The sequence below is a fragment of the Schistocerca cancellata genome, chromosome 11, assembly GCF_023864275.1.
Source record: "Schistocerca cancellata isolate TAMUIC-IGC-003103 chromosome 11, iqSchCanc2.1, whole genome shotgun sequence".
NCBI classification, from domain to species: domain Eukaryota; kingdom Metazoa; phylum Arthropoda; class Insecta; order Orthoptera; family Acrididae; genus Schistocerca; species Schistocerca cancellata.
In genome coordinates, this window is record NC_064636.1 from 16,222,765 (window position 1) to 16,237,514 (window position 14,750).

General features: G+C 44.5%; 1 protein-coding gene across 1 annotated transcript in view; it reads left to right on the top strand.

Moving 5' to 3' along the window:
• LOC126108926 (zinc finger MYND domain-containing protein 11) overlaps positions 1–14,750 on the top strand; it is a 217,231-nt gene that overhangs the window by 152,770 nt on the left and 49,711 nt on the right. Inside the window, exon 10 of the mRNA XM_049914296.1 lies at positions 14,092–14,241. Coding sequence (XP_049770253.1) covers positions 14,092–14,241 — 150 coding nt within the window. The remainder of the gene's footprint in view (positions 1–14,091; positions 14,242–14,750) is intronic.

Consider the following 14,750-nt stretch of genomic DNA (forward strand, 5'->3'; position numbering starts at 1 on the left):
TCCTCCTCCATTATAATTCACGTCCACATACAGCGGGAGTGACACGAGACTTGCTTCAGCAGTTTAGGTGGGAAATGTGTGAACATCCACTGTACAGTCCAGACTTAGCCTCAAATGATTCACTCATTCCCCAAATTGAAAGACTGTGTAGTCTACATCACAGTGGAAGTGATTATGAATTTAAGGAAGTTGTTAATCAATTGTTCAAAAATTTGATGGCAACGGAGTATGTAGGAGGCATAGAAAAGCTGCTAAAATGGTATGACGGTGACTATGTAGAAAATTAGCTTAGGTATAGAATTGTATGTAAAATACAGTTTCTTTTAATTACATCAAATAAAAATTTGTGTAAGGAAAAGGTTTTTACTTTCCAAATGACTCTCGTGTAATAAAGTTCTTATACACAATAATTATTACGCATATATGTGAAACAGACTTGTATTAAAGATTACTGAAAATGCTTCATAAATAAAAAGAAGTGAATGTGTGTGACATTTAGTAGCAGGTGCGGACTGCATCTCCGAAAACGTAGAAGCAACTGAGGAATGACAAAATATGTCGACAAAAATCCCTACGAGTCTGTGAAAAATCTTTGAGAACTGTACTATCTGATGAACTGCTAGACAACTTGAAACCAGTGATGGGAAAATTAAACGTCTACTATAACAAAGGGTGACTGGCTGCTCATTTGTGAAAACCTTTAAATTATTTTGTAATTTAGAATAAGTTAATGTTTTTCTCACATGTCCTGAGGTCAGTGTGATGCACTTGCCAGCTATCAGATGTCCTCTCCTTTCCTGCATAACGGCTGCAGCTCACTCCGTCCCTCACTCCCCGACCTTCCGCAATTTCTGGTACTTTGCCTTAATAATAATAATAATAATAATATTAGATAGGAAACACATCCTAATGTTTTGCAAAATTATATTTATTCGATCACGAACGTCTTCCGGCTTTGTAGGTCGTCACCAGCTGACAAGTAAATGTCAGTGCGGTCCTAGGCAGTGTGTGCTCTGTATCACTACCGATTATTCCTCTCACTGTTCCACTCACAAATAGTGAGGGGAAAAAAGGTGGTAAAAAACTCTCCGTATAAGTCCAAATTTCCCCCATCTTACCTTTACGTTCCTTAATGCGAAATGTATATTGGCGGCAACTTACGCAGATATTACTTACACAGAGTATACAAAAAAATACGGAAGTTATAACGTGTAGTACGATTGTGTAGGAAAGTACGACTTTTTTACGCAGCTCGCAAATATATTCCGTAGTAAAAAAGTGAAGCACCCGACAGGTGAGGAGGAAGTGAAATGAGCCTGTACGGCTCGAGAGGGCACACGATGTTAATTTGGTGATAGTGAAGTGAAGTGAAATTTAGAAGGGACGTATTTGGTACGAGCCCACTCACCAGTATAATGTCAAACCTCTGCTGGTCTAGGTGGATGTGTCGATTCGGTCAGATTCTGTTTTAAAAACCTGTCGCGTCCTCTTACGGAGCGAGTCCTCCCACGGCTGTCGTAACGGGTCCTCGGTATCCCGGATACTGCCTCCGGCTCGGAGTTGACTTCCGAACCGGTGCCGCACGCATGCAGTCGGAGACGTACGTGGGTATCTCGCCGTCCACGGGAGTACCTCGACGTCACACGGCCGGTCCGTAGCGACGCTTGCACGTGTGAAAAAGCACCGTCCTATCAAAAAGTGACACTGTGATAGTATTGCATTAGAGGTAACGTGCGAGGATGCGGAACGTCCTGTACGTTCCCTCGTGCCGTCAGTCTCCTTCGAATACTACCGGCCGTGACCCGAAGTGGTGCCCTACGGCTGCCCACACGGTGCCGTGAGCGGCAATACTGCGTTTCCTCTTCCGTCTGATGGGAGAATGGGATCTCTTCCCAGGTCACTGCCAGACTCACCGACAAGGGTCATCTGGGATCGTGTGGCGCTGAACACAGCGCACTGCCATTTGTCAGTGGTCCGATTTCCCAGTTGTGGCGCAGTTCTAACTGTGGGTATATACACTACTGGCCATTGTGGAGTATAAATGTAGATGTAAAATTGCTACACCACGAAGATGCCGTGCTACAGACGCGAAATTTAACCGACAGGAAGAAGATGCTGTGATATGCAAATGATTGGCTTTTCACAGCATTCACACAAGGTTGGCACCGGTGGCGACACCTATAGCATGCTGATGTGAGGAAAGTTTCCAACCGATTTCTCATACACAAACAGCAGTTGACCGGTGTTGCCTGGTGAAACGTCATTGTGATGCCTCGTGTAAGGAGGAGAAATGTGTACCATCATGTTTCCAACTCTGATAAAGGTCGGATTGTAGCCTATCGCAACTGCGGTTTATCATATCACGACATTGCTGCTCGCGTTTGTCGAGATCTGATGACTGTTAGCAGAATGTGGAATCGGTGGGTTCAGGAGGGTAATAAGGAACTGGATCCCGACGGCCTCGTATCGCTAGCAGTCGAGATGACGGGCATCTTATCCGCACGGCTGTAACGGATCGTGCAGCCACGTCTTGATCCCCGGGTCAACAGATGGGGACATTTGGGGACATTTGCAAGACGACAATCATCTGCACGAACAGTTCGATGACGTTTGCAGCAGCATGGACTATTGGCTCGGAGACAGTGGCTGCAGTTACCCTTGACGCTGCATCACAGACAGAAGCGCCTGCAATGGTGTACTCGACAACGAAGCTGGGTGCATGAATGGCAAAAGTCATTTTTTCGGATGAATCCAGGTTCTGTTTACAGCATCACGATGGTCGCATCCGTGTTTGGTGACATCGCAGTCAACGCGCATTGGAAGCGTGTATTTGTCATTGTCTTTCTGGCGTATCACCCGACGTGATGGTATGCAGTGCCATTGGTTACACGTCTCTGTCACCTCTTGTTCGCATTGACGTTACATTTCAGATGTGTTATGACCCGAGGCTCTACCCTTCATTCGATCCCTGAGAAACCCTACATTTCAGCAGGATAATGTACGACCGCATGTTGCAGGTCCTGTACGGGGCTTTCTGGATGCAGAAAATGTTCGACTGCTGCCCCGGCCAGAACATTCTCCAGATCTCTCACCAACTGAAAACGTCTGGTCAATGGTGGCTGAGCAACTGGCTCGTCACAATACGCCAGCCACTACTCTTGATGAACTGTGGTATCGTGTTGAAGCTGTACGGGCAGCTGTACCTGTACACGCCATCCGAGCTCTGTTTGACTCAATGCCCAGGCGTATCGAGGCCGTTATTACGGCCAGAGGTGGTTGTTCTGGGTACTGATTTCTCAGGATCTGTGCACCCAAATTGTGTGAAAATGTAATAACATGTCAGTTCTAGTGTAATATATTTGTCCAATGAATACCCGTTTATCATCTGGATTTCTTCTTTGTGTAGCAATTTTAATGGCCAGTAGTGTATTTTGCATTAACAGCAGTGTTTGTGTGGGATGGTAATTCCCTAGTTGGGCTGCAGCTGCTTCCCGGTGTTGCTGGATGACACAGATTGTCCCTATCCCTGTCATTGACCAACACCATCTATTTACCGTGGTATACCACAGCTTCAAATAGCACAATTTTGCCATACGTTAAGGGACGCTGGACTCCATTACTTCTTTTCGGATGGAGCCACAAGTGTGGAGTGGTGCCCAATACGACACGGCACTCCTCCCTCGTGGCGGTTGTACCCGGTCGACCGGAAACTTCAAGAGTGTGCCTGCCTCGGTGTTCCCGTGCGGTCCAGTGTCGGGTCACTGTAACGTCCGAATGGTCCGGAAATCATGGTATTGCTTTATGCGACTGGTAGGCCGAATAGAGACCCACAGTGAGGCTCTGCCAAACTGTATCTGGTGTCGATAATACTCTCACCGAAGTACGTGGCATCTCTGTCGACAGAGGTGGTTCAGCTCGACTGGTAGATGCTCGAAGTAAGCATCAGCTGTCCTGCAAAAGCCTATTACCAAAGTTTCGAGAACTGATATTGAATGACAAATCCGGGAATATATTACGACCCCATTGTAGTATACAGAGAAGTTACAGCATCAGAAAATTGCAGCGAAATGCAGGAAGATCTGAGCGGATAGGCACTTAGTGCAGGGAGTGGCAACTGACCCGTAACATAGACAAATGTAATGTATTGCGAATACGTAGAAACAAGGATCCTTTATTGTATGATTATATGATAGTGGAACAAACACTGGTAACAGTTACTTCTGTTAAGTATCCAGGGAGTATGCGTATGGAACGATTTGAAGTGGACTCATCATATAAAATTAATTGTCGATAAGGCAGGTGCCAGGTTGAGATTCATTGGGAGAGTCCTTAGAAAATGTAATCCATCGACAAAGGAGGTGGCATACAAAACACTCGTTTGACCTATACTTGACTATTGCTCGTCTGTGTGGGATCCGTACCAGGTTGGGTTGACGGAGGAGATAGAGAAGATCCAAAGAAGAGCGGCGCGTTTCGTCACGGGGTTATTTGCTAAGCGTGATAGCGTTAGAGATGTTCAGCAAACTCGAGTGGCAGACTCTGCAAGAGAGGCGCTCTGCATCGCAGTGTAGCTTCCTGTCCAGGTTTAGAGAGGGTGCGTTTCTGGATGAGGTATCAAATATATTGCTTCCCCCTATTTATACCTCCCGAGGAGATGACGAATGTAAAATTAGAGAGATTCGAGCGCGCACAGAGGCTTTCCGGGAGTTGTTTTTCCCTCAAACCGTACGCGACTGGAACAGGAAAGGGAGGTATTACACACACACACACACACACACACACACACACACACACACACACACACAGGCCATTCTTCCTACATCCCACACACAAATGAAAGGGAAAAGAAGCCCTAATATGGGGTAACTTTAGCTGTGTTGGACCTGGGGTATAGATACACAGTCAGGTTAATGTGACTGCTGCCCGTGTTTGACGTCAGCGTGCAATAACCGTTCACAGGCGGCAGGTGTTAACACGACCAGTGGATTGCACGTAAAGCGTGTCGAGGGGGAGGGAGGCGGCGGAAACAGTACAATCATTGTCACGCTGCGGAAATGGAGTGATTTATCTGACATCCTAACGGGCACATTCCGTGGCTTTCGGACCAAAGGAGCAAACATTTCGAAAATGGCGTCGCTTAACGTATGGCAAAATTGTGCTATTCGAAGTTGTGGTATACCACGGTAAATAGATGGTGTCGGTCAATGACAGCTGCCTACGTGAGTACATGGGAGTAGACTTGCAACGGTCGAGCAACTGGACACCGAGACACCACTGACAGTCTCGTCAGTGAACAGTGCCGCGTACGGGTGTGCACGGCAGACACCCGGTCTGTGCGCCGGTGCCGACTGACGTCCGTCGGCGACAGAGGCCGGAATTCCCACGCCGGTAGTGCAACTGCACGTCCACAGAGTGGCAACAGGTGGCAGTCTCGGACAAATCGCGGTTTATTCTCCGTAGAGCAGACGGTTGTCCCCACTGACGGTGTGAAACGTCTGAAAGCAGACATCCAGTTTGGAAAAAGGAGCTTTACGGTCCGGAGAATGTTTTCACGGTATTCTCTCGGTGTGCACGTGGTTCTGGAAAGCGTGACGGATCGGCGTCAATCCTCGTGGTCCACCCCTACGAGCAGTTAGTTTCTTCCTCGGTACGGTGGCATTGAACGGCAGGACTGTGCGACACGCCACACAGCTTACAGTGTACGTACGTGATGTGAACGGCACGGGGAGTTTACTGTGCTCGCCTGGCTATCAGACTACCGGTATTTGAGCCCAGTCGAGAACCTGTGGGACTACCTCGAAAGGGCCGTCGGCGTCACGGACCCTCGAGTGAGAAACCTGGTGCAGCTGGCCACGCCATCTGGCACGGTGTCGCCCTACGTCCCTGTCGGCACATTCCGGAACCTCACTGACACTCGTCTTGCAGAAGGACAGTGTATTTTGCAACTGTATCTGTCCTGTTTTGTCATTGACTCTGACATCCACAGTTATTGTTTCTCACTCTGCAAAGTGTATCTGGAAGTATGATTGTTTAGTAGTGGTGTAGTTTGCATTTCGTGGAAACAAATTTCTTGTTATAAACGTTCTATGCAGTTGTGTAGGCTTTTGACAGTTTTTTTACAAGACTTTTGTTACTCACTTTGCCACTGTGTGTGTTTCTAATAATTTCACCTAATTACCGGAAGTGTTGAGCTTGAATGATTTTTCCCATACCTTGTCACAAACGGTGTCACGTTTGCATCTTTGGTGTCGATACAGGGCGAGCCGTGAAGTTTTCCCCCAGTTGCTGGAGGTTATTCCTTAGTTATTTGGAACAAAAACAGTAAACACAGTAACTAAGGAGCTACAACAGAGTTCCAAAACGGTGCCACGGTGTATGGAGCACTACACTTGTGCTCACAGGACACACACACTCAGTCTTAGACAGACAAATGCAGTGAGTGGTACATTTGCATAACAACCACGTTGTTTATACTGCAGTCACTGTTCACTGTCATTGTCTCCTGTGTACAGTACGCTTTGCAATGCCGCACAAGTTTTCATCACAAGAGTGTGGAGAGATGGTGTACATTTTGGACTTTTGTGACGGTAAAGCGAAAGCTGTTCTTGAATATTACCGTCGGTATTCTAATCGTAGGATTCAGAGGGCCAGAACATTTAGTGGAACATATCGAACGTTCCTAGAAACTGGTACTCTTCCCAGTATTCGTATTCACTCCGAAAGACATCGTGACGTTCGGGAAGAGGAAAACATTCTTAATTCAGTAGAGCGCAGTCCACATTTGAGTAAAAGATGCGTAGCTACCCGATTGAACGTTTCACAATCTAAGGTGTGTAGGATTCTTCGTGAGGATGGACTGTATCCTTTTCATGTGTGAAAAGTTTACCATTTAGAGCCACACGATTGTGCCAACTGTATGCATTTTTGTAACTGGTTAAATGGAAATCCGCAGCTTCATAATGTTCAGTGACGAGGCAGTCTTTACAAGAGATGGCATCAACAACACGCATAACACGCGTGCCTGGGCAGACGAAAATCCCCGTGCCACGGTAGTATCTTAATTTCGACGCAGATTCAGTGTCAGTGTCTGGTGTGGTGTTGTGTGTGACCAGTTACTGGGGCCATTTATTCTCCCGGGAAATTTAAATAGTCAGATGTACGGTAACTTTTTACGAGAAGACTTACCGCAGCTTCTCGATGACGTCCCTCTGGAAGCGAGACGCCGCACGTACGTCCGACATGACAGCGGACCTGCACACTTCCACCGTGTGGTTACGGCTTATCTTAATCGGCAATTCCCACGTCGACGGATAGGTCGCGGGGTCCCTATCGACTGGCCTGCCAGATCCCCAGATTTAACACCCCTAGATTACTGCATCTCGGGGTGAATGAAAGACGTGTTCAAAGTTAAGGTGGAAACACGAGGAGAATTGATACGACACATTTTCGATGGCTCGACGTCAGTAAGGAATGAGCGTGTGAAATTACTAAATGCTACTTGCGCAGTTCACTCCCGTGTGAACATTTGCCTTAAAATGGAGGGAGGAAATTTTGAAAACTTGCTTTAAATCCACACTGAATGCAGGAGACTGCTACAGAATTGTTTAAATTAATTATTATGTACATTTTTGATAGTGAAACCCTACAGTAAAAGTTTTTGTCTGCCACTTTCCGGAGTTTTTCAATTACTGTAGCTCCTTAATTATGGATCTGATCCCATTACTTTATTTACATTTTTTGTTCCAAATAACCGAAGGAGTACTCTACAGAAACCGGAGGAAAACCTCTTGACTACCCTGAATATATACTCTCGCTTCTTGTAAGGGATTTTGAGAACTATTCTGACACACACATCGTGAACCTAAGGTGTGTCCGGCTTCACTGGTTTTCCTGGTCGTTACTGCTAGTCGTCGGCAAAGACAAGATTGAGGATATTACTGATTTTATTTTTTGTTCTCGTATTTATTCCAGGCATTTCTTTGTTATATTTTGGTAAGTAACATGTCCACATAAATGTCAGTGTCGATGATAGACTTGCTGATGAAGAAGTTAAAGTTCACACCACACATCGAATTTGGGACTCATTCTTCATTCTGCGTGTAACACGAGAATGCCCTGATCCCCGTATATGAACTTTATGACGGTTCAGTTTGTCGGTGTATGAAAATTTGTGGCATTGGAAAAACAAACATTTTCCGTAACTTCTTTGCGCGTGTCAGTAGTGACGTGCTTCGCTAGTGCAAACTGTTCACGCAAATTTGGTCTGTCTGCATTAGAGTGAGAAGCAGTTCCACCCTGTAGGCACAAAGATGTAACTCCTCAACGTGATAAGTAATAGAAGCAGTAGGTTTTTAAATTCCCTGTCTCAACTCGGGCAAATCATTAGGTAGTGGTGGAATGTAGACACGATCTTTTATAAAGCCCCAAAGTGGTGGTGGTGGTGGGGGGGATTAAAAAAATAAAATAAAAATATCACATGGTGTGAGGTAGGGCAAATGTGGAGGCCAGTGGAAAAGAGTTCTGTTGTACTGACCATAACAGCCACTCCAACAGTTGCAGACTTGCATGGGGAAGGCCTCAGACAAAGGGGCACCGATTCGGCTCAAATGTGGCACATTGCTTGTGTAAACCTAATTCAAAACCCCCCCTCCCCCTGTTTTTGTGAAATCACCCCTAAAGTTTATGATCAGCAATTGATTCAAAATTGGCGAGATCAATAGATAATTGTAAGTAGAGCATTCTTCACCATCAGGTATGGAGTCCACAAATATGTACTTTTCCAGAAATCGGGGAAAGAAACTTTTACAACTGCTGCTTATTTACTCACGTGGTAAACACCTTTTGGAGAGAATTCTGATAGCGCAACAGTCGAGGTAACTGGCTGGGAAGCAGAGAACTCCGGAGGAAACTATAGTTTTCCTTTTTTTAAATTTTAGTTTTTCGTATCGGGATTCATAGGGATAGGAGGGTTAATAAGGTAGGCAAACTAATTTCCCAAACGATGTGAATTAGTACAAAATTAAACTTTTCAGCCTTGTCACACGAAAACAACTCCGAGTAAGAGTGCTGTGAATTCCTCACGAGGGACCACAGACAGCCAACCACGTGGCGCTTGTTTACAGCGAGGCACGGGGCAGAATGCGTGCAGGGAGAGTTACCTGTCCCGGTTGCCTGTTCGTCGTATCCTAGTTCTGGCCTCTAACAGTGAGGGTGCCCAACACAAACCTTATAGAAATCAGTCGGAAAGAGTTGTTTTCCCTAATTAGGCTGCCGCGAACATTGAGGATATATCGTAATGATTTTTTGTCATTGATCCGCCAAATAAATAAAATGTGTGTTGTGAAAGAGTACAGTGGTCTTCCGTAAATAACGTATGACTTGTACTGTATGTAGCTGGTGATAATCATATTTTCTGTTTATCCCCTAGTAACTAGTTATTGTTTGTTGTGTCATATCTTTCAGTTGCATAATCTGAATAATCGAGGATGTACACTCATATACTCGTGCTGAAATATATTGTTGGGAGCCTGTCACACATGACGACAAGCGGGAAGTTACATACACTGTGTTTTGGTTTGTAGAAGTGTTGCAAGACAGATGTATTATCAATGCACTACCAGAAGCAGGCAGTTTCTCAGCATTTCAGATTCGTAGGATTGGCTATTGTCGAGCGATTTTTGGAGCTGACGAACGAAATGACTTTTGTTGATACTGAATAACTGTACCGTGAAGGTGAAGCAGAAGGTGATCAGTGTAAGATATCACGACCAGTGAATCCCAAAATGGTCGTAACACTTTGGAAATGTTTGTGTCGCAAGCAGTCTGTGCTTCGTCTGTTCCCGATGAATATTACGAACCTGTTACTAAATGATTGAAATAAGATGCCGTACCCCTTGAAGCAAAAGTAAAGGCAGTAGTGCTAGCCAGGAATTGTCCAAATTGCGCCCTACAAACACTGCAAAAGAATGGAGCAATAACAGTCCTGAAAAAGAAGAAGGATCTAAAAATGTGGGGAAATGATACTGTTAAAGAGGGACAAGATATTATAAATAAGTGGACATATGAACGATTTATCGAATTTCGTCGTCGTCGTAATGAGAACGTAACAACGAGAATACTCCAGGAGTGGGCTGCAGATGCAGCACTTCAATATATGACCAACAAGGATTTTACGCTTGCTGCATCATTATCCTGGGCAAGGAATTTCAAATCGGAATATAAAATTTGTCAACGGCACATCACTAAATATGTCTCCCACAAGGAGGTAGAAAATACAGAAGATATACGGAAAGTGGTAGCTCTTTTCAGCATGCAAACGGCGTCACTTGTGACCAGTTTTAATTGTGATTACAAGATCGACACCGATCAAACGGGACGCTAGTATCGGGTGAACATTCGACGCCCGTTATCGTGTATGGGAGGAAAACGAACTCTTGTCACAGTTGGTAGTAAAACAAAAAACTGACACATTCGTACAAGGTGCAATATGCCATCTCAGCCTCTGGAAAAGTGTTGCCTAAGGTTTTCCTGCGTTTACAAGAAACGAACGTTACATTTAGTCCTCGAGTTGTAGAAGAGGTCAGTTGCTTAATTGACTCATTAAAAAATATTTACATTACTTGCTCCAAATCCGAGAAATTGACAAATGTGATTTACAGAACATTTCTTGAGAATGTTTTAAAACCATAAGTTGCTGATAACAAGTTTTTTCTAATATTGGATTCCAGGGGTGGACAAACTAATACTCTAATGTATTACACCAAGTGTATAGATGACTAGGGTCAACTGACGACCACGGTAAAAGTAATACTGTCAAACTGCATACCTGCGTGGCAGCCGTATGTGTTTATTTCTATTGCCAGGTTAAAAACTTTATTTCGAGGCTTCACAATTGCAGTGTGCTTCTGGAAACCGAGTCGGAATTGCGCAACCACACGGATGCAGTAACACAGCATAATTCATAACCAACTTTTAGCACCAACTTTTCAGGCAATGATATCGTATGTGTGATACACAAGAAAATTAATTCCCAAAAAAGACTTATTTTTAAATGTAAACAAAGTTTGTTTTCTACGGACTCTTTAGAAGGAACAGTGTAGCTGTTGAAAGATCGCATTCATTAGATGTTCTTGGTGCCACGAGTATATTTGTTTCGAATGTTTATGTAAGTACCACCCATCTAGTTGTTCGAAGAAAAGTGAGGACACGTACAGTGACTGGTAGAGCGATTATAAAGTGATAAAGAGTAAAATTTTAGTTGCTTACTATCCCAATAGGTTTGAGAAATTTATTTGCCTACCTTTTTATTATTCCATATTGATTTATTTACCTTATTAACCCTCCTATCCGTATCAATTGAGATACGGGAAAATACAAACGAGAAGAATAACATCCACTAGGTTTCCTCTGGATTCATGCGCGGGTTCTCCGCTTCGCAGCCAGTTACCTTGACCATCGTGCTACCGGCGAAAAGGCGTAAAAGTTTAATTGTTTACTAATTCACGTCATTTGGGAAATTAGTTTGGCTACATTATTATTATTATTATTATTATTATTATTATTATTATTCTGTTTTGAGTTGCATACCTTATTAACCCTCAATCCCTATGAATTCTGATATGAAAAACTACAATGTAAAGAAATGAAAACTGTATAGTTTCCTCGAGATTCGAACCCTGGTTCTCAGCTTCCCAGCTAGTTACCTTGGCCATTGCGCTATCCCTGAAAAGCATTTACCGTGTGGATACATAAACGACTGTTGTAAAAGATTCTTTCCTCGATTTCTGGAAAAGTATACTTTTTTGGAACCCACACCTACTCGTGAAAATTATCTACCGATCCCGCCAATTTTGCTGCGTCGATTGCTTGTCGTAACCTTTAGGGGTGATTTTTCTCAAAAACGGAATGGTCTTAAGAGCCAAAATATCTTAAACAGTCCTTCATTTTAGGTTGTTCACAAGTGACCTGCCAAATTTGAGCCAAATCGGTGGCCTTCCCCTTGTAAGACGTCCAACCCCTATCGTACAAAGAGTTGCCAGTGGGGAGGGCCTCCATCTTGTTATCAAATAAAGTTTTCAGCTTCACCTTGTAATTGGGGAAAGAGCCACACCTGCAATACATTAGTTGAGTAACACCCAATACGATGGCTTCAGGGGGAAAACACAGTCCATATACATGACAGAACATAGCACAGAAAATGTTTACTTTTGGAGATTCCATTGATGTTGTTTGAGTTTGTGAGGACAGTCTGTCATTGTGGTTATTTACTTTTCCACTTATATGACAATTGCCTTTTCACTGAACGCGACACGATCAAGATGGTCGTCTTACTGCTGGAACACTTTACTTGCAAAGTCACAACATGGGCCATACTCGACTGACTTTGAAGTGTGTACCGACCGTAACTCGTATGGACGCCTGTGTAAACGTTTTCGTAAAACCTCCCACACTGCCATCTTTGGCAACTGAAGTTCAAGACTTGCTATCTGGACTGACTTTCCTTAGGACTGTGAAGGTAAGATGCTCTGAAATGGTCAACATCTTCACCAGACACTTTTGATCGTTCTTTTCCCTTTACACACACATACTGGGTCGATACATTAGTTCGTAGCGTTTTTCCGTGAGTTTGGTAAACACGACAGATACACATAACAGGGACTTTTTTAGTCGTCAGTAATATTTGTCCTTCACTGTTAACAATTTTATGCTAATGCTGGGATAATTTTCTGATTCCACAACTGTAGAAATCACACGGTTTTGAGACAAAAAGTCACCGAGCCGTGTTCGGAGTGCATATTGCTCGAAAGAGAGCGGAAAAGGTGAAAATCAGAGTGCACGAGATGAGGTAAACAAGGTATAGCGGTTTAGACAGTCTCAACAGATTGTGGGCAGGTGTTATTGTGGAGTAGCATCATTTTCGTGCAGTCTTCCTGATCATTGTTGTCACATTGTGCCTGCAAGACCTCTCTGATGTTGACAGTAAATGTCAAGGGTGACAGTTAGAACTTGGAGAGGCGATTTGTAGTACACCACACTGTCGCTGCTCCTTCAGGTGCAAAAAATTATCTTTCATGGCTGCATGCTTGTCTTTGTATGGAGAGTTATTGCTTTTTTGGGGTTAAACGATTCCTTTCCTTTCTTTTCCTTTCCTTAGCATAGACACACCATTTCTTGTCACCAGTAATGATAAGTGATGAGTGTTTGGTGTTGTTTGTGAGCCAATTGATGACGAGCAATCGGACATGCAAATACGGACACCTGCTGATTTTTGCTGCGCAACCTGTACACCCGATTCTTAAATCTTTCCTGTCGTGTGCAAATGTCGCGCGATGGTGGAATGACTAGAACAAAAGCGCAATGAAGTTACGCACCAACCTAATATCCAGTTGTTTCAAATCGACTATACTGTCGGCAGATGATTTTCCCGCAAGGGGGATTGCAATTAAACGTTAGATGGACAGCGTGTTGAACTGAAATTACTGTACACTCTTAGCAAACAGCAGAACACAAAATGCTCGATGCTATGGAGTTGCATTTTGTGTATGTGGCATTGCGAGTTGGTAAACGACATAGCACCGTTAAGTGTGGTTATCTAAAGCTGTGGGAGTTAGTGATCTCAAATCGATATTGTAAACTGCTGACAGTGGATACTATTAAAACTTATAACTCGGACATTCTTTTATGCCGACGGCCTGCTGTAGTGGTGACGCAGGTTCCTGTCAGACCGCCAAAGTCAAGTGCCGGCGGCTCGGTGCTATGGAGCTCGGTCTGTCGAGCACTGTCGGCAGGCGAGCTGCTCCGGGCCCTCGCGAGGCAAATTGAGGAGCTACTCGAGTGAGAAGTCGCGGCTCCGGCCTCGAAAACTGCCAGTGGCCGGGATAGCTCTGTGCCGACCGCGTACCCCTCCCCGACTGCACCGAGTGACGCCCGTCGGCCGAGGACGGCACCGCGGTCGGTCGGTGCCGTCGGGCCTTCCGAGGCCCGTTTGGATGCGGTAGAGAGTTTTAGGCATTATTTTTGGACATACTGTACTGTGTAACAGACGAATTTGAACTGGCACGACTGTCTCGCTAAATTTTTCCACAAACTCAGGTGAAGCGCACGTCGTCGTGGAACAAGGCATGCGAGGAGCTGCGCCGCCACCAGGAGCTGCTGAAGAAGCTGGAGAGCAAGGGGCGGCAGGCGTCGTCGAGCGAGGACGAGGACGACGACGAAGATGAGGACGAGGAGTCGAGCGAGGAGGTACGTGCGCTCGCTACGTCTGTTCCCCGTGTATGATAGAAGCTGTAACCCTGCCACGACCGTCAGTATATGCTGCGATCGAATGATAGGGTATGCGACTAATCGTTAATTTGGCAGACGGATACACAGCCCTCATGATGGATCAGTATAACGTTTTCGTAATTATAAAGGTTAATTTGTCATTAGTTGAAGAAACTCCAGTTGAGTAAAATTTTAATTGTATAAAGAAATAAGATTGTCGTCAGTCCTAAAGTGGACAGTTAATTCTCGAAACCGGTTGCTCTCGATTGAATTTCAGCCTACGTAACAATTACTAATAAGTGTATGAAGAAACACATTTGTACTGGCAAGTAATCGCGAAAGTTAGTTACTCAAATACGAGAATATGTTACAAACTGTATAATTCGGACAGTGTTTAATGTTCCCGAGTTTGACTAACCGACCCTTCCAAGTATACAATGCTGCAGGGATACTTCCATTATGAATACAGGGTTATTACAAATGATTGA